The 21352-nt window shown below is 38.5% G+C and overlaps 1 protein-coding gene across 1 annotated transcript in view; it reads right to left on the reverse strand.

Annotated features, from left to right (window-relative positions):
* Positions 1 to 20493, reverse strand: part of ppip5k1a (diphosphoinositol pentakisphosphate kinase 1a) — a 55519-nt gene extending 35026 nt beyond the window's left edge. The window contains 13 exon segments of the mRNA XM_036584368.1: positions 1928 to 2037; positions 2775 to 2850; positions 3861 to 3947; positions 4106 to 4207; positions 5511 to 5632; positions 6626 to 6787; positions 7218 to 7319; positions 9117 to 9271; positions 11146 to 11231; positions 11366 to 11456; positions 13637 to 13832; positions 14668 to 15129; positions 20425 to 20493. Of these exon segments, the coding sequence (XP_036440261.1) occupies positions 1928 to 2037; positions 2775 to 2850; positions 3861 to 3947; positions 4106 to 4207; positions 5511 to 5632; positions 6626 to 6787; positions 7218 to 7319; positions 9117 to 9271; positions 11146 to 11231; positions 11366 to 11456; positions 13637 to 13832; positions 14668 to 14817 (1439 nt within the window). The 5' untranslated portion in view covers positions 14818 to 15129; positions 20425 to 20493.
* Positions 20494 to 21352: the final 859 nt, after the last annotated feature.

Raw genomic sequence — 21352 nt, forward strand, 5'->3', positions numbered from 1 at the left:
GGAGATTTTTTACTCTAGATAAATGTAACCCTAATGTGCTAAACTGGCGCTGTGCTGATACAGCCAGATTATAGCCTTCACCTGTTTAATCCCAGAACTATTTATTTACATATAACATATAACGTATTAAACATATGAAATATTTTGGCCAAAAAAGTAATTATAAAGGTCCCTTGGGCTTCCCGAAACTGGCCTCTTCTAAACTGATCTGCTGCTTTATTTTGTGCACACCCATTCTCACAAGCAACATTAAGCAGCATTGAGTTTCTGCTTCATGTTATCTTAGAGGTTTTGTGGTAAAGATAATTATGTTCTGTCCATCTGACAACATGTACTATAAAAAACACTGCAGTAAAAACAGCACTATAAATAAAGCACATGAAAATGTACTTACCTTGTTTGTATTTAACAGTTTAGAGCCTGTCTAGTTTGCCTTGACTTTCAAAAGTTACACTTTGGTGATTCAAAATAGAGGATGTTATGATGCCATATAGTGTCTTAGCAGAGATAAAACAATTTGTTTATCCTTTTATTTATTCACTTGTTGGCTTCTCTGAAAAAGAACATGCACCCCTCCTGTAGCATTTACAAGGTCTAAAGTGGCTTCTATTCAGTGCCAGTGCTGCTGCTCTGCTTCCAAAATTTTCAACTGTGGCTCATTATAGTTAAAAGTAACTGAAGTTATGCTGTGTTCAACTTAACTCGGAAGTGGGAAGTCGGAGCTTGAATTCACGTCATTTTCCTTCCAAGCGATATGACTGATAACCTTAACGTCCCTGACATATTTACCTTCTCAAAATAGAAAACTTTACAGTTAACATAAATGACTTAAAGGAGAATTCCACTATTTATTACAATATCTGCATAATTCAGTGGCTAAGATGGTAAAAAAGCCATTCATTCAAATGTGAAACGCGTCATTCTAAAGACACAATTATATTTTTTATATGAAATGTTGATATGGTAGTAAATCTGAAATGGTGGGTGATTCTGTAAATAATCCATTAAATAGAAGAATAATAGCCGTGTAAACATCTGTATCCAATTACATTCCCAAACAGAAAGTTTAAGTACCTTTCTTTGCATGCGTGTCGCGTCATTGCGAAAGTTCACAGTGTTCAACATGGCGGGAGCAGAAACTGGTCTGCAGAGTAGACAAAGTTTATGCTTACAACTTTAAAAGACGGCGGTGGGACGGGAGTCCAGCTTATGTGTCTCAAAACATGACATCTTCCTCTCGGCCATCAAGAAGTACATTTTCCTTAAAGTAATTAATAACACATATAAACACCTCGGTCTTAATCTATAATCGGAATGTATTCAATCGGACCGGTAAAAATCTTTGCATGCAAACACAGCCAATGTCTCAGCCATCAGGCAGCGCATCTGTAACCACTGTGTGTACTAACATTCTAGGATGTAGGTTTAGAGGCAAAAAACTCCTCAGACATCTTGTTCCCATCACCACCACTGTGAACAATATTGATTCAGTACGTTTCTGTGGAATGGAGCATTTCACATCAAAGCACTCTGAATGACTCTGTTAAGAATTTTGAAAACTCAGTGTAATCACCCTTTAAACAACTACTGTGTCTGTATGTTGATTGCACTAAAGCGGTTTGCACTAATGAAGGTATGAGCAGCCAAGCTGATGCTGAACTCTGAGACCTTTTTGATTTTTTGACTAGGAATTTCCAGTTGACAGGACATTTGCTTCTTTTCTGCTTTAGCTGTCGCTTTAGTCAAATGCAGCAATTTTCAACAAATCCCAGGCCTCACTGATAACATGTACAGTTTTCAGTACAACTGCCATGTATTTGTTGTTTTGAAACAATCCTTAAAAGCATTTCATGCACATGTTCCTGACATTCCTCAGGGAAACTGTGTGTGCCAGTTAAAGTGGCCCAGTTCTAAACACATCACTCACATCTCCAGAACAGTCTTGAGCTGCTCCAGTTTCGACTTCTTCTCTTCAATCTCGCAGTCATTGTGCTGCCCCAGATCTGCCAACAGCTGCCTGGTAATGTCCAGCACTTCCTGAAGGGTAAAACAGCAAACATGGAGTATCTGACTAAAGCCAGTGCACTGCAGAAAGGTTTAATGGGCCCATATAATGGAAAATCAAATTCTCCTTACTTTCTTTAAATGAAAGAGTCTCATTTGAAGTTTCATGCAATCACTGCTCAAGTTTCAAAACATGCCATTCACTTTCCAGTCCATACAATCTATATATGGAAACAAATCTACAAAAGCAGCTCTTTTTGAATTTACTGTTTATGTAAATGTCACAAAACCAACATATTTGCATATATCCACCCATTCAGCCTACAGCAGTTTAGCCCCTTCTGCTGACACTGAAAGACACTGTTTTAGCCTGGACTACTTTTTGAATGAGGCACATCACAGGGCAGCCAATGAGAACAGAGATCATTAACATATCATCAGTCTTAAAGGCGCAGTAACAAAAAACAGACAGATTAATCATAAGAGATAAAGAGAGATTAAAAAATGGAAGTGGTAAAACTGTTTTTGGTAAACCAACCATATAGAAAATAAAGGGACTTCAGGGAAAAAAATTAAACACAAGAAAAATGCAGGATGTGGGCCCTTCAGTTGACTTTAAAAGAACTGAAACACCAAACAAGCCGAAATTTGTCCCAGCGTTATTTGGCTTCAGGGTTCAGGACTGTATCTGGCTATATCCCCAGGTGAAAAGCATATCTACATGAAAATACAGCACTGGATGACTCAGTCATGCAAACACACCCCATTACCTGCAGTTGTTTGGGTTTCTTCAGCTTTAGCTTGCCAGTCTTGTAACCACCATATTTTTCAAACAGCTCAAAAAACCTGAAAAAAGACATGTTTAATTAACCCTTTAATGACTACACAAAAAAACACCATTTATGGCTTCTAATCTACTCTTTTTCTACTCATACTTATCTCAGTGTGATGCTACATCTATTCTGAAAGCCAAAAAATGGCAGATTTCTATTTTGTAAGTCATAAGTAACACTTTTAGATAAGCAAACACATTAATGTTCTTCACACAACAGTCTCATTTTACTGTTAATCTGCTGAAACAAATCAAAAATAAGTGCTTAGCGATCTGAACTACATTCTGAATGTGTGGACAAGCTTGGTCAGAAACTATCACAGTGCATTCAACAATAAAGGCAGCATGGAGCTTCTATAACAAGTAACACAAAATATATAGTAGACACAGAAAGCTCCAATTCCACAAGCTGAACTATTTTACTATGACCAACTACTCTAGGGGCAGATTTTAATGAGCTAAAAAAGGACAAAGACGGGGCTCCGGGTGGCACAACCATCTAAGCATTGGCCCTATCCTCAGGAGATTGCGAGTTTGATCCCTGGTGGTGCTACAGCCATCAGTGGCTGGGAGTCCAAGAGAGCACAATTGGCCTCGCTCTCTGGGTGGGTAGGATGGCCCCCCATCTCCCCCCATCACACAGCATGATGCTAGTCAGCACAGGTGCCTGTTAGCTGAATAGAACTGGCAGTTGGTGCTTTCCTCCGAGCGCGTTCGGCTGCCAATGACGTTGCATGAGCGGCACCAGCTTTCGCCCTCCTAGCGCTGGTGGTATTGTGTGATTGGGGGAGTCCTAACTACTGGGTAGTGGGTGCAATTATATATGACTAAACTGAGGAGAAAATTGGGGGTAAAATAAAAAAATAAAAAAAAAAAGAGGACAAAGGCTTAAAGGGTTAAAAGGGACAAAATCTATGCATGTATCGCCAGCAAGATGTTAGGTTTAACAGGGTTCAACCCTCAGCACTCAGGGGTCTAATAGTTGTGCAGTGAAAGAGTTCTACCATGAGTCACATGAGCTCACATGGGATTCCTGACTTCCATCTTCATCTTCTGCTTTGGTGTGCGGTCTCCATGACGGATCACTGCAATCACACAGCGCAGTTCCATCCTGCGGAAGACAACAATCATTCAGTCATCACTGCAAACCAGTTCCATCTGTGCACTCTGTAAAAACTGCACGACATGCAGAGGAAAATGGTTTATTTAATAAAGATGGTCACTATAAACCAGTAAAGCCTGAATTGAGATCTCAGAGCGTGTACTCACATGGTGCCAGATGTGGTGGGGACTATGGGTATATCCTCTGCCTCCGTGGGGATGGACCACGGGATTTGAAACTGGGGAGCCAGCTCCCTCATCACAATGTTCCTACAAATGCAGAATACAGTGAAAAAACCCTCTGAAAAATACTAGCATCAAAAACACTGGCAGTGAAAAAGAACTGCTTGGATGCACCTACAAGCGTCCAAAGGTTTGGAATAGCTCGCCGTATGAAAAGTGTATTTTCTTATATACAAGAATAACTTAAAGAAGGCTGATTTATAGCATTCTGTACTCATAAAAAGCATTTTTAGACATTTTATTCAATATTTCAACAAGAACAAAGAATAAAGTGATAAACAATATGCTGTAATTATGTATTTATAAGCATTTATGTCAATTTATTTGCCCTGAAATTTGATCTCCACTTTTGTACTATAATGATTTCTAGATATTAATTTCATTATGATACATAATTTAGTTGTCTGTGTCATTTACAGTCTTCTACAGCTGCATTCAACCTTCTGGACATACACATTTTTTAAATCATTATATATACAGCTTTCTAGTGTTCTACTAATCATTGGAAAATTGTGAAGTTGCCCAGGATTCACTTATTAGAAACATTTTATTTGTCTGTAATGATATTGCTTTGATATTGTTGAAAATATTAATTTCAGACTTTCAAACAGTGATTCCAAAGGTTTGAATGCTGGTGCATGTGATACAATCAAGTTTAACAACTGTTTGAATGGACCTTTCGTTCACTTGAATGAAGAAAAACAATAAAAGGATACTCTAACAAGACAATGATGCCACACCACTCATCAAGCAAGAGAATGGTTTGAGGAAATTCAGACACCGTTTCAAACTCAGTGAGGTCTTGTAGGATTGTGTTAGAAGGAAAAATCCACTTTTGATGGTCAGTGGACAGCAGTGAAGAATATGTGGAAAGCAGTTCCTTCAGATCAGCATTTCTTAATCCTGCTTCTGGAGACCCACCACACTGCATAGTTTCAAGTATACCTTGGCTCAACACATTTGATCCAGCTCATCATCTGATTATCAAGCCCTTCGTGAGTGGAATAGGAGCATTAGGCCAGGGAACAGCTGCAGTGCTATGGGTATCAGAAGCAAGATTAAGAAACACTGCTTTATATCACGTAGAAAAAGCTTTATGAAAATATGACGGGACAGTGTGAGGTTGTTTTTAAGGCTAGAGGCCCTCAATGCAACAATGCAACCAAGTTCTACTCTTAAGTTCTAGTCCGGGAAATAGTCTATTTCCTATGTTCCTTCATTTTTTTGCTGTGTCAGTGATCACACTGTCAAAAACAACATTTCACCAATTCTTTTTGACAGCCAGGGTACTACTGTATGTGTAATAGAGTAATAATCTGTATTTGCTTACCCAAGTATCTTGGCACAGTCATCATAATATTTCATAGAGTTCTTTACAAAGCTGAAGCCGTTCACATCACACACGTATGAGTGTCCGTTTGCCCGAAGAAGATCAAACCCACAGACTGTTTGCTGAAATAGAAAGTATAAAATAAAAGAATAAGTTAACAAAGTCCAACACCTAACACTGACTAGGGATGCACGAGGATATAGAAATCATCCATATCAGCAGATAATCATTAGACTTTAGATTTGACCAATAATAATACTAAAAGTAATACTTTAAGTTCAGTAATACTAAAAGTTCACTTCACACCAAGGCGCTCGTACATATGGTATACAGAGGCTCTTTTGCCCCACCTTTCTAATTTGCTGTTATAAAAGCAGGGGCCCTGGTGATGCTACAGCCATCTGTGGCTGCGAGTCCAAGAGAGCACAACTGGCCTCGCTCTCTGGGTGGACAGGATGCCCCCCCCCCTCGCTCCCCCTTAGTGGACATAAAAATCTGGTGGTTGGCGCTTTCCTCCGAGCGCGTTCCGCTGTCTAATGATGTTACGTGAGTGGCAGTTCGAAAAGATGCGGTGGCGCTTCACAGGTCTCAGAGGAAGCCTGTGCTAACCTTCGTCCTTCTAGCATTGGTAGTATCGTGTGACTGGGGAGTCCTGACTAGCGGGTGGAATTGGACACGACTAAATTGGGGAGAAAAATTGGGGGAAAAAAAAAGAAAAGCAGGGGCAAAATAGAGAAAGCTATCCGCAAGCGATCATTGATTTTTTATCATTTGTAAAATCCAGCTTTATTACCAAAGAGTACCTTCATGACTCTCGATGATATAGCTGGAATAAGTCATCTGAGCGCGCTGGTAAGACTCTTTTTCAAAATTCAAATCGATAATTATATAGTTTTATTCTGGAAAAGCAGAATGTTCAAGGGATACTATGCTGCTGTGCTATATAGAAATAAATGTTATAATGCTCTGTACTGCTCATCCAGTTAAATGTAGTCACAATTTCTACATTTCATAAATGTTTATGTAGGGTCAGATCTCCATTGGCTATCTGCATCGGCCCACGATCCCCCTACCCGTGCATCCCTAATACGTAAAGAACAAGCAATATTACTAACCTTGAAAGCCAGGCAGACTTTGCGAGCCACCAGTTTTTCCATGGCGGTCAGCATAACAGGATAGCGGATTTCTTTTCCTTCACTGTCTCGTTCAACCTTGCCATCCAGAGCAGGAGATTTGCGTGCCTCAGCATGAGCATAATCAGGCCCTACTGTGTAAACCTGAGAAACGCAAACACAAACACCTCTCAAAGCTCTAGAGCTGGAATGCTGCTTATCAAAATTTCCACAAAGAGCTTAATGTGCCCTACAAAGCTCCTAAAGTGCCGCTTTGCAGCAAAGCCTGTTTTAATCTGTAAAACATATCTGTTTGGCAACAAGCTGGTCCACTATAAGTATACACAAAACAAACACTTTACCGCTGCTGAAGTTATGAGAAGGTTATGCTCCTCTGGGAAAGTGAATGGTACCTTAAAAATAGGTACCATGAAAACTAATTTTAGGTACCATGTTGTGCCTTTGAGGGTCCATTTACACTGTTTGTATGTTGGGGAGCTGGACAGTACCCTTTTTAGTGTACTAAAGCTGCATTTACCACAGCAAAATTTCAGAGCACAGCTGAAGAGTCTCAGATGACTGTGTTAAACTGTACCTTCACATCTGTGCCGTCTGTAGGCATGAACTCTTCATATATGTAGGATCCCGTCTTTCTCACACTGCTCTCCGGAGAATACACACTGCTTCGGCTTCCGATCTGCAGGAGTAAGAAAACCTTTGAGAACGTTTGCATTTTAGAGTTTAAATGTCCCATTAAAATCCAGACAAGTTTTATGAGTAATTTATAGTAGCTACAGCATACATTATCTGTTATATATTTGCATTGGATAGATGTTTGGATTTGGCCAATATTTCAAACCATATAATGTATTTATTGTACGTTATTGTACAGAAGAGCAGAATATTTAGAAGATGCTGGGCTACAGTGCTAAAATGTCACCATTTTATTCATTTTACAGCATTTATAATCCTCCAAACAAATGTTACATTATTCCATAAAGCACATGAGTCAAGCTCCAGTCCTAGCAGACCAAAATACTGCAGACTTCAGCACACTGCCTCATTAAACACACCTGATTCAGCTCATCAGCTAATTAGCAAGGCCTCTATGAACTGAATTCAGAGCGTTACATGAGGGTAAATGCTACTCTCTGCAGCGCTTTGGCTCGGATAGGTCCCCAGTTTGACATGCCTGCCATAAAGCTAATCCAGAGAACATTGGTCACAATTCTCTTATCGGTGCATACCTAAAAATAAGTCTTTAAAACCTCCTGATGTCTTGGCAGTACTAGACTAGCAAGATTGTTCAGCTGCTGCAAAAGTCTACGGATTTACAGTGTTGGGTGAAAGTGTGGCATCTGAAAATGCTATGTAATGCTGGACAGTAAGCATTCCATAGCATTAGAATAAACACAAATGAACAACCCAGAGGAAAAATTTTCTTTCTTAAGATGGTCACAGAGAAATAAAGCAGATCTCAATATTACATTAATGAAGGATCACTGATTTCTGAATTGTTTCTCCTACAACCCCTTAGGAAAAAAGAGGAGACTAACATCAGCATTTCACTATGAGAAATTCTGGTGATGAAAGAGAAAAGCATGAGTTCTCCTTTTGCCCTGACAGATGACGATGAGATCTTACACTTCTCTTATGGAGATATTATTCAGCCGAGACTGCGGTGAGACGAGTCAGACACTAAAGAGTTAAGCCACATGTGTGACAATGTTTTAATCAAAGTGAGCAAATCTGAGTTTTACTTGTCAGGAGCCAAATTTCAGAAAAGGAGAAAATGAAAAATACATGTAAGTGCAATATAACACAAGAATGTTTGGCATTTAATATATAACAACACATATATATATCATAATCTCAGCAGTTATTGGTAGATAGTGTGCATGAGTACTGCATGGATTTATTTACTGGTCTCTCTTCATCTTCTATGGGCCTTGATATTGTCTTTATTGTCTTTATTGTTTGGGTTCAGCCCACCAAGGCAAATTCCATGGCAATAAATAAATACATTTTTGATATACTGCACATTTGAGAAGACTAATAACTGAACAATAAGCCTAGAGCTTTAGGGGTTACTGACTAGACTAGACTTTGGTAAACGTGCATTTGTGCACTCTAATCTGAAGTGTTATGATTCATCATGGATTACGTGCTATGTCACCCTTCAGTTACATCAAAACTGACGGGTGACAAGTCACAAAAACACCTCTTATTCTTTACTTCATGCTTCATAATAACAGGTGCTGTTGGAGAAATACATGTTTAGTGGCCAAGTGCTGGTGGTGGATCCAAATGTCAGCGATGTACTTGTGGGTTTTATGGCATCCCACAAAGCAAAGAGTCTGCTCTATTTCTGGATGAGCAATGAGCTTCTCCAGTTTGCCAGTAATGACGTAGGTCTATTAGAACACTATGGAGAAGCTGATGGAGAAAAGGGACTCAGGGAGAAAAAAAAAAACAACTAAAATAAAAATAAAACCTTTCGGAAGAGGCGCTGGCTGCCTCCACCAGCTGAGGTCGGATAGTAGATGTAGACATTGTGATCTTCTGCAGACACAGGCTTTTCTACGAAGGGCTTGGGGAAGATCTCGCCGTTCACCTCCACGTGGTCCTCTCCCTCCACCAGGTTACATTCTGGAAGACAAGAAACAGTAAATACTCTAAACAGTACAAAATACAATAAATAGTTGCAGCAGGGTGCTCCAACAGTGACTGGAAAATATAAACAAAAGTTTGAACATGGACAGCCTTACCTATGAATGCAAAAGTGCTAAGTGAAAGTAAGTTAACATGTATTCTACATTCTAGAGAACAGAATGATGCATAATTATTTGCATATAATTATTTTTTTTTTTTGCTGAATTTAACAAAAAAGGCATAACATAAAATGTGGCCTGTGCAAAAGCTATGTCACACTTTCTATTTCATGTTTTATTGTTTTCCAGTAGGTAAACTGAGCAAATAAACAGAAATTGTGCACTAAAAAAATGTCTTTTTCATGTAGAAAATCAACATCATTTAACTGGGGGCGTTCAAATTTTGCATAAGACTAGTTTAAGGCTCCAAATGGAAACTTCTGTAGGAAACGGCTTTTTCAGGAAAGGGCTTTAACATAACAGAGAACAAAGCCATAATTATAATTTGTCAGAAACCGATCTAGCATAACCAAGTATGGAACCACTTCATAGTAACACTGCCCCCATACTCACATAACCCTGTATATCCAGTTTATAATGTCACTGTTTCCATCCCACTGTCAAATGTTGAATAACTGATGAAGCAAAAATGTATATGTATTAAACTGCTTTCCCATCAGCTCAATAAAAGAAAATAAATCTATCACACGTATAAAACACTTCTGAGAAATATGGAGCTAGTCTACATACAAGTCTTTAATGCTGAGCAGCTTCTCATTACTGTTTTGTTTAAATGTCAAGTGTCGTGATATTTTGACACACACATTGCACTAGTAGTGCCACATTTAAAAACTGCCATAAAAAACTCTACAACTATTTTTAGTCAACTTTTCACAAATATTTCTAAAAGCATATAATCCAATTAAACAGGCCAAATTATGTTCTCTTTTTAACGGAACATGTAGTTGGTCAGTGTTCTTTAAGTACAAATGGAATTCATGATAAGCATATTATCACAATAATGTTAAAATATCGTCATATTGCCCACCTCAATTAACTCACTGGCAAACATAATAGTGCAGTAAATGCCCATTAATCAGGTAAAGGTATCTTAAGCATACCTTAAATATCATAGGTTCACTGTCTAATATCATAATTATGTTTTTTCTTGTATCGCCCTAAAGCGTGTATGAAAACCTTTGTCAGAATTTTAGCAATTTTATTTGATAACTGTCTTTCCAACAAGGGTTTTCAGTCTTTATATCAAAATACATGTAAAAATATGTAGCTAGAAATCCAGTTAATGTTTTCTCTCATTTGTAAGAAAAAACATAAAAGACAATAATACTAAAAGAAAAATAACAGACTGTATGTAAGATACTCCTGATGTGACTGAGTAATATTTATTATTTCTTTGTACAGGGGATGATTTTATTCATATAACTGTTCTCAGAGAAAGCCACAGGTTCGAAAGATAAACTGGCTAAATCAGGGCATCCAACACTGCTCCTGCAGATTCAGCCTGCTGAGACAATTTTCAAGCCTGATCTAACACATCTAGTTTTACTGTCCAGTTGTCTTTGAAAGCTGTGATTACCTGGAAATCTCTACAGGATTGTGCATGTCCAAGAGCTGGGTTTGGCACCCCTGGGGTTAATAGATGCTTAATGGAGCCCTCAAAGCAATGCACTCTCCTAACTGCTCTACATTAGCAGCTATTTATACACACAGGGGCTAAAATAAAGCAGAGCGAAAACAAAGAACAGGATGTTCTGCTGCCCTAAAGGCCTTTTACTCATTCTCCTCTCATCCATAACAAGTGAAAGCTCATAGAGACTCTGGGATTTATCTGGAGTTCTGCAACTGACGTACCATCAGGTTTGTCTGGGTCTCGGTTCAGCACGGCGTAGCGCGGCAGGTCAATCCCCTCTTCCTGCAGAATGCGATACACTTCCCTCCTAAAAAGACATTACATCAGCATCACCAAAAAGCCTTGGCTGCATTTAAAGTGTATAAGACACAGGTTATTTTAATGTTAATGCAGGTTCTAGACAAACGGTGCTGAACATGGTGCTGAAGGTTTCAGTCGTACCTGTCCTGTATGTAATACTGCATATTGAGATCGTTGATGAGCAGCGGGTTACGGAGCTTCGCGTAACTCACTGCTTTATCCAACGGAAAACCTGTCAATGAACAGAAGAGAAAATCTGAAGACAAATAAAATAAGTAAAAGGCCGATTTGGCAAATAAGAAATGCTTACAAGGAATTGGGAACATTACACTTAAAAATGATGGTTCTTTAAGGATTCTTTAGTAAAGAAAATGGGTCTACATAGAACCATGAACACTCAAAGAACCCTTTGGGTTTAAATAAACATCATTTTTAAATGTGTGGACAAGTTGAAGGAAATCAGAAAATGCTGCACATCTTCACAGTGGGGTCCAAAAGTCTGAGACCACCAGTGAAAATGCTTCTAATTTGCATTCCTTCTAATTTAATGGAAAGATTTTACCTGAACTTTTAATAGTAATTTCAGAATTTCTCAGTACTTGATATGTATTACTTTAGTAAAGAAAATGGACACTCAAAGAACCTTCTGCATGACGAAAGGGTCCTTGAGATTGAGGAAGAATGTGCTGTAGATGGTTTATATAGTCTATAGTCTATAAAGCCTCAAAAAGGGTTCTCCTATTATTATGATGTTAGGCTTGTTACAATAGAAGAACCTTTTTTGAGGCTATGTAGAAACCTTTTCAAAAAGGTTCTATATGGAACCATCTACAGCACATTCTCCATCAATCTGAAGAACACGGTCATGCTGCAAAGAAGCCTTTAATCAAGCAAAGGGTTCTTTGAGTGTTCATGGTTCTATAAAGAACCACTAAAGAACCCTTGAAAAACCATAACTTTTTAATTTGTGGACAACTTGAAGGAAATCAGAAAAAGCTGTGAATCTTCACAGTGGGGTCCAAAAGTGAAAATGCTTCTAATTTGCATTTCTTTCTAATTTAATGGAAAGATTTTCAATACAGAGTCTATTATTATGACAATAATTAGAATGAAAAGCAGAAACTCTGAACTTTTAATATGAATTTCAGAAGTCATTTCTTAGTACTTGACATATCCTTCTTTTACTTTAATGACAGTGGGCACTTAAGCTGCCACGGACTCCACAATGCAAAAGCCTTTGGATAGGAGATCAAATCTTCCTGAGAATCGTGTAAACACAAACTTCAATGGTAGAGATAAGAATAAAAAAAAACCTTTTCATACAAAAGGCCTCAATATGGTCAGCGTCATAAATTTGCTTAACTTTGAATAGTGAATAAGAAATAGTGCAAAATCTTGAATATTTTAAATATTTCACAATTCAAAAATGTTCAGCTGTTTATTTCGAAGTTTATTTAAAAATTCTGAGATTTTTTTTAATATGGTGTCAGTCATTTGGACCCCACCACATAAATAAATAAACACAAACACACACACACACACACATAAACTTTGACATTTCCAAGGCACCCCCCCATCCCCGCCCCCCAGCCCATGGTGGAATTCAAATCGACTCAGATATTTTCATGAAAGTAAGCAAATATAATATTTTTCCATGTAACTCTGTTATCAGATTAAGTAAGACACTGTTGGCTCTCTGTATGTGAAATATTGTGACTGTTTAGCTGCTAGGAAGCAATGAGGGATGAAAGGGGAGGGGTGAGAGGACCTCACTGTGAAAAACAATTTACACTTCTCCACAGAGACGGCCATGCTGAGATAAAACAACACAACTGCAGCTTTGTTCATATAATAAAAACTGAGACCAACACAATAAGAAGTAGCATTAAAACACAAACCCGCTTTTATAAATGTTGGCTCGTTTGCTCAGTTTTGCTTTGTTTTGTAAATCACATCAATATATATATATATATATATATATATATATTCCATCAACATTAGTGAAGAAAAATTGCACAGTGCAATTTTAAGCTACTGTGAAAAAGGGTCCTTCAGCAGCTGTGCAAGTGCTTTTCAAGTTGTAGGAGGTGAAACCAGTTATCACACACACACTCACATATATATGAGATTCTCTCATCAGTCAGTTCTCAAACTAGTCCTCAGGGCTTGGCTTTGCACCATCCCAGCTCCCAGCAGTCATGAACTCAGCCCTTAAGAACACTGACTACCTAAATCAACAACATGGACTGTCTTGGGGGCCCTGAGGACTGAGTTAAGAACCACTGTCCTACTTTCTTTAATTATTTGCTTCTTTAATTACTTGTATGTTTGTCTCAAAGAGCTTCTGCCAAAATGAACTGCTCGTAAGTGACATCTTATTTGGCCTGAGGTCTAACAAGGTCAAATAGTCACCTTTAGAGTGAAAGGAGATCAGGCAGTCACAGAGGGGCCATTTCTCCACCGGCTCATTCAGTATGACGTCCTCGGGGAAGATGACCACAGTGATGTACTCAAACTTGCAGAGCCGCTCCAGGATCTGAGTCATGGGTTTGGACTTGGACTTCTTCATCATACAGCAGATCCCCACCACAATCTGACGTTCAGGAGGCTGCAGAGAGGCACCAGCGAAGAGGGAGGAGTGCACAAACATCACCATTACTGTTAACCAAAATGGTCGTTACTGTGTTGTCGCCAACCTTATACTCAAAAGCTCAGGCAGGTCAGCTTATGACAGTGAGGTCAGCAAAACCTCTCTCTGGACAGAAGGTTTTAAACTGAAACTTTTAAACTGAAACTTTAAACTTAAAATGTAAGGAGATACAATTGCTGAAATATTTAAAAGAAATTATATTCTTGCATCAATTTATATTCATAATTATTAATAATGTAACGATATTTGATAGCATTCACCAGCTTTAGATTAAGATATCAAAAAGAAATGTGAAATGTAAGAATTTTTATTCAGTGTTTATTAATTGGTCGTGTATATATACACATGCACACACTCTACTATTCATACATACACACACCATTGCTGTCCAAAGAAAATCAAGTATCTCCAAAAACTTTACAGTAAAAGGCAAAAATGTTCTTCACTTTTAATGTAAGTTGGTGTAAAAAGATTTTATTTCATAAATAAAAATAAAAAATAAAAAAAACCTTCATATATATATATATATATGAATATATATGCATTTGCATATCCTTACTTTTCATGAATTTTCAATTATTTATATATATATATATATATATATTTATATATATATATATATATATATATATAAATGTATTTATATTTATATATAAATAAGTAAAACCCTATCCAAAAATCTTTTTACAAAGTCCGTATGTCTAAAACTTTTCCAAATGGATGTACAGCATTTTGGAACAAAACTCTACATATACAGCATAGAAGAAGCTCTGAAAACCACCTTTGTCCTTACCGAGTCTGCCTCCTGGTCGTCCTCGTACAGCTCCATGTCAGTCCTCATGCTGCCGTAGCCGTCCAGGCCCTCGCTCTCATCCTCCTCGCAGCCCACGAAGAATCTGGGAGCGCCGCGCTGGCTCTCGCCGGGGCTGCTGGGCTCTGACATCACAGTCCACAGCAGCAACCCTCAGCGTCCCGCCGCGCCATCGCACGCCAACACTCAGCGTTGGCCACCACTGAGGGTGGGGAGGGCACCAGGCCCGGGCACAGCTTTCCCCAAACTGGACAGGCAGCTAGTGAGGCAGCAGGAGGGGTCAAAAAAGGTCAGACGGAGCAAAGTGGGAGTGGACGCAGGTGAAATAGCAGAGTAAGGTGAAGTGAAGGCGTTGTCAGTTGTTGTTGTCCATTCACTGGCTTTAGGATGAATCATTCCAAAGATCCAAACCACAAGAGCAGCACTTTATGGAGAACTTCTTACCTGCAAACAAGCATAGAGGATAGAGTTGATATGTAACTTAAAATATATTGAGAGTGGAAAAGAAATATAGGGTTAGTGCAGAAAAGATACAATACTGAACAATACTGAGGAAGAAAACAATGCAATATTTAGGTTTTTCCAATAAATACTGCAATATTTAAAAAATAAAAAAGTTAAAAATTTGGTGACATTTTATTTTGAGTAGTCCTTTTCGTTGAAACAAACACTCAACAGACTCTCAGTAACATTTCAAAAACATATGAGGGTTAGGGTTAGGTTTTGGGTAATGGAAGTAACCTATTAACAATCCATCTACTTAATGTAAGTAATGTATCAACAGAACATCAACAAGATATTTACTTCAGTGTATTCAGACGCTTCACTACTGCTACTTCACTGATATGTTGTTGATGTGTTACTGATAATCTGTTAAGAGTTTATTAATCATCTACAAAGGACCACTCCAAATAAAATAAAGCAAGAAACACATTTAACAAAAAACGTACAGTTTTTAATTCAATCTGTGTCTATGTTTAATCTGATCCTTTGTATTGTTTAATATGACCCTGTACATCTTGTATCTCACCTTATCTCATCAGGGGAATATAGGTGAGGGAGAAAGGGAGCACAGGATGAAACAAACACATATTTTGCTTTATTAGCCTTGTATTGTAATGCTCAATTTAGTGAATTACAAAAGGATAATTACACAGAAGCCTCAACAACTGAATGTATATATTTTTAGTATTTATTGTGTCCATCATTTGCCTAAAAGTCAAAGGACTCGCTTTCAGTTTTTGAAGAAATCTACAGGGATATTTTTCCACACCTCCAAAGTTCAGTCTTAGAAATTGGTCGCATTTTCTGCTTCTCACAATCCAAATAATTTCAATCATAAATTTGGACTCAGCAGAAGAATTTTTGTCTGTTTCTCAGTGAGGGCTTCCCCACAGCTACACATCCTTTCAGACCCATAGTGCTGAGTTGTCTTCTCACAGTGGAAGGATGGACAGAAACACCTGTCGATGTTTTCAGATCTGAAGCAGCTTGATTTTCTCCTCTCTCTCAAAGTTGAACGCTTTCAGTGCTGTTTATCTGATGGGGTCAGTTTCGGTGGTCTACCAGTTCTTGCATGGTTATTAGGAGTCCCAGTTTCTCTGTATCTTTAGATGTTTTTTGAACTCCAGTTTAGAAAAATCACACAATATAATATTTTGCTATTATATCACTGCAATGTTGCAGCTGAAAAATCTTCCAATATTGCAAAGGCCACTCTAAAGGGTCTAGTGGAGAACAGAAACTGCACGCAGCACACGCCTGGTCCAGCTCAGAGCCTGCACATGGGGTGGTCTCTCTGGAACTGAGAGAATTTCAAGCAGCCATTGTAATTATCATGCTTACATTCAGATCACAGCTTCTGCCCTGACCTCAGCAGATTCAACAGACTACAAAAGCGAAAACAGACCAAAGAAACCGTTCTTAAACACAGGGTCCCACCTAATCTGAGTCACAGCAACTTTCTTACTTTGAGCTTAGCATTAGTTCACACTTAATTGCATGTCTCAGATCAACCCTGAGAAACAAATGTTTTTAATAACAAGATACTAAATTTAAAAAAAGGTTGAGAGAGCAGCCCGTGGCTAATTTAATGCAAAACATGTGCTACAACAGAAAGCCTCATTTTCTTTGACGCAGAAGTTTGAGCTTGACAATTATTTCTAAATTATCTTCTACTTAGCAAGGTACCACAGAGCCCAGAGTTATTTCAAGTAAAACACAATATTCCCAAATGTGGATGAAAATGTACTATTATGCATCAGACTCTTGATATAACCCCTGTCATTCACTCCCAGAGGGAAAAAGAGGGATACCATAGAAGAATCATTTTTGGTTCCCTAAAGAACTTTTCAGTGGATGGTTCCTCAAAGATATATTGTTGTGAGTGTAAAAAACCTTTTCTATAGTTTAAAGTTACATAATGTAAATGTTCTATATCAAATAAAGGATTCTCAAAGAACTGTACATCCAAGTCAGGAACTATTTAGCAATCTAAGTTTTTCTTACAGGAGGCATTTTGACTTTTGACGACATGCTGAAACAAATAAATTAGAGTTCTTCAGTGGTCAGGACCCCCATGGACCCTCACAGAGCAGGTACTATTTGGGTGGTGGATCATTCTCAGCACTGCAGTAACACCAACGTGGTGGTGGTGTGTTAGTGTGTGTTGTGCAGGTATAAGTGGATCAGACACAGCAGTGGTGCTGGAGTTTTTAAACACTGTGTCCACTTACTGTCCACCACCACCACATCAGTGTTACTGCAGTGCTGTATGATATATAGTGAGATATAGAATGGGGTTTGACATTGTCTTACTGAAACAAACAAGGCCTTCCCTGAAAAAGACGTTGTCTGGATGGCAGTAAATGTTGCCAAAACTTGTATATATTGTTCTGCATTAATGGAGCTTTAAAATAATCATTCAGCTGCATTTTACTCTGGATTATAATCCTGAATAGGGCAACATGGCGATATGTTATCATTACTGTCACACTGCACTTTTCTGTGTGCTGAGTATTTGATGGATATCATTAGTACTTCTAGAACAGTGTGTGCATTATAAGAAAGACAGATGCAGATCAATTACAGAAAGCCTGTAAACAACAACAAAACGCTGCTGTCAGAACAAAACCTTGTATCTCCATTTTTGTTGTTTTTCAGTTTTTGTCATAATTTGAAAATGCTTGCTGCCCTTTAAACTGTGTGTAAATTTAAATTTAAACCACAAGAGCAGCACTTTATGGAGAACTTCTTACCTGCAAACAAGCATAGAGGATAGAGTTGATATGTAACTTAAAATATATTGAGAGTGGAAAAGAAATATAGGGTTAGTGCAGAAAAGATACAATACTGAACAATACTGAGGAAGAAAACAATGCAATATTTAGGTTTTTCCAATAAATACTGCAATAAAGATTTGGTGAACGGACCAAAACAAACAGCCCAAAATAACTTGGAAAAACGTCTGGTTCCATTGACTTGCATTCAAAGTAAAGTATGTTTTTTCCTTCTCCTGTAAAGTTACCATTTTGGAGATATGAGGTTTTGTTCTGACTAACAGCAGCAAAAAACAACAACCAGTGTAGAGTAACTGCAGTAAATTCAGAAGCTAACTGGATCTCAGCCCAAGTCATATATTTTGCCCCATCGTTCACCTTTAATCATAATAATTCAAAACACAAAAATAAAACTAAAACAGTATAATAAATCCAGTTTATAAAAATACGTTTTAGATCTTGGCTTACACATTTTATTTTGAGTAAAGCTGGTTCCACACCTAACAGGATTAGCCCTCACCTGCACAGTGTATTAGAAGTACTGGAAATCCTCCTTTATCCTACACCTGCTCAGTAGTCCACATACTGCAGAGAGCTTACAACCATTCTCAAGCATTCTCAACTTCTTATCCCAGCTATCTATCAGCAAAGGAACTAAAGCATGTTAGCTGCTATTCTTCTCTTTCTGGAATCTCTGAAATAAAAAGCTAAAGCTCCAAAGTGAGAGGTGTGGCTAACCGTCAATAATACTGCAAGTCATTTTGCCTTTTACATCACTCAATAACCTATTTACCTGCTATCTTATCTTAAGCTATAGTGTATCAGAGAATCAATATTTGCAATCTGCTCCACAAAGGAAGATCATGAAGTTTCCTAGTTCCTAGTGGACACAAGAACTATTGCATGGCAGTTACACACCTGTAGATTTCACACACTACTTTTCCACCACCAGGAGGATAACATTACCTTACATCACCCATCTCACATTACTAGAAAGGAACGCATGTGAACCAGTGCTTTTTGCAGCATTTCTCCTTGTTTCTACACTCACTGTCCATTTTATCAGCTCCACTTACCATATAGGAGCACAAATGAACACAGTCCATTTGTTTATCTGTTTATCACTGTTCTTCATTGGTCAGGAGCCCCCACAGGACCACAACAAACCAGGCATTATTCGGGTGTTGGATCATTCTCAGCACTGCAGTGACACTGATGGTGTGTTAGTGTGTGAGTGGATCAGACACAGCAGTGCTGCTGGAGTTTTTAAACACCTCAGTGTCACTGCTGGACTGAGAATAGTCCACCAACCAAAAATATCCAGCCAACAGCGTCCTGTGGGCAGCGTCCTGTGACCACAGATGAAGGACAAGAGGATGACCAACACAAACCGTGCAGCAGCAGATGAGCTATCGTCTCTGACTTTACATCTACAAGGTGGACTGACAAGGCAGGAGTGTCTAATAGAGTGGACAGTGAGTGGACACACTGTTTAAAAACTCCAGCACCACTGCTGTGTCTGATCCACTCGTACCAGCACAACACACACTAACACGCCACCACCGTGTCAGTGTCACTGCAGCGCTGAGAATGATCCACCACCCAAATAGTACCTGCTCTGTGAGGGTCCATGGGGGTCCTGACCACTGAAGAACAGGGTAAAAGGGGGCTAACAAAGTATGCAGAGAAACAGATGGACTACAGTCTGTAACTGTAGAACTACAAAGTGCACCTATATAGTAAGTGGAGCTGATAAAATGGACACTGAACGTAGAAACAAGGAGGTGGTTTTATTGAAGTGGCTGATCGGTGTATGCGCTACGAAGGTCACATTGAAATTAGTTTAATAATTTCACAGGGTTTGAAGTCATTTCGGTTACAGCAGCTGTCTGCCCTGCTCTTATTGGCCTGAAGGCAGCTTTATAACTACATGACATCTAACGCAGCGTATTACAAATAATAAACAAACTTAACCCATAAAAATTAAACGACAAAAAAAACAAGAACAAAGTTAAATGAACATATTTTCATCAACACTCATTACAGTACTGTGCTGTGGAGAGTCTGACGTTAACTTACAGAATGTTTTAAGTGTTTTAAAGCATTTTACTCGCCAGTCGTTCATCATCACTTACACAAAGGACGGACAACATCTTCTAGATGATATAAAAACTTTATAAAAGGGCTCAGACTGCCTGCTGCGAGGTGTCTGTCCGAATATAACCGTTAATCAGGAGCTATCCGACACTGCATGTTTTCACTGGCACAGTTAGCTGGGGAGCTAAGGCTAAACTAGCTCACCTGCTAACTGCCTGCTAGCGCTGGGATAAACAAGAAACCTCTATGCGGCTCTGCGGTTAATGTCGAGCCAAATGAAACGAGACACAGCCCGAGACTGCCACTTTAATCTCCCGCAAGCAGAAACGCTGCGCTACATGACTAAATCTCTAATTTTACTCACAGTCTGAGGAGCTTTCTCGGCTCGTCCTCATCGCTGTCAGCTCCTTGACAGGCACCGAGTGAAACCGAACTTGGTGAGGTCGCAGGAATAAACAAAGCCGCCGACCAATGGGAACGAGGCACCGAAAGGAGGCGGAGCTAACGCTCTACTGGCGCGTCTCAAACAGAGCCCTGAGGCGCTTCAGCTAAACTGACCAAAACATGAACTTATCTCCAAAAAACATTTTAGTTAAACTGAAAGACATATAAACAACTTCAAGACAGAGGTAATGATAAATTAGCGACTATATTAGAAGAAGGTTCATCAGCGACAGCTCTAGCCGTATGTGTATATATATATATATATATATATATATATATATCATATATCATATATACACATACGCTAGAGCTGTCGCTGATGAACATACATACATATGCACACATGCGTGTGTGTGTGTGTGTGTGTGTATATATATATATATATATATATTATATATATATATATATTCTTTTTACACATATGCACGCACATACAAAAACATATACATATATACAAAACCTTATATCTCTACCTTTGTCGTTTCTCAGTTACAGACCCAATTTGGAAATGTCTGTTAGCCTTTACATTGTGTGTAAATTTGACGATAAATGGACAAATAGAAATGATCTGCTTGGAAAAAGTCTAGTTACATTGACTTACACTAAAAGTTTCTTTCTCCTGTGAAACTATCATTTTGAAGATATAAGGTTTAGTTCCAACAGCAGCAGTGAGCAATATAGGTTTTTTGTTTGCTAATAAACTTTTTTCTGCCATACATGTGTATGTCAAATAGGTTTTGGTTTATTTCTTATGTTATTGACAATTGACATTTTCTCTTCAGTGCTCTTATATTGCTATATATGATCTCTGTTTTATACCTTTACATATACACATGCTTTATATATAT

This window comes from Colossoma macropomum, unplaced genomic scaffold (genome assembly GCF_904425465.1).
Source record: "Colossoma macropomum unplaced genomic scaffold, Colossoma_macropomum, whole genome shotgun sequence".
In the NCBI taxonomy this organism is placed as follows: domain Eukaryota; kingdom Metazoa; phylum Chordata; class Actinopteri; order Characiformes; family Serrasalmidae; genus Colossoma; species Colossoma macropomum.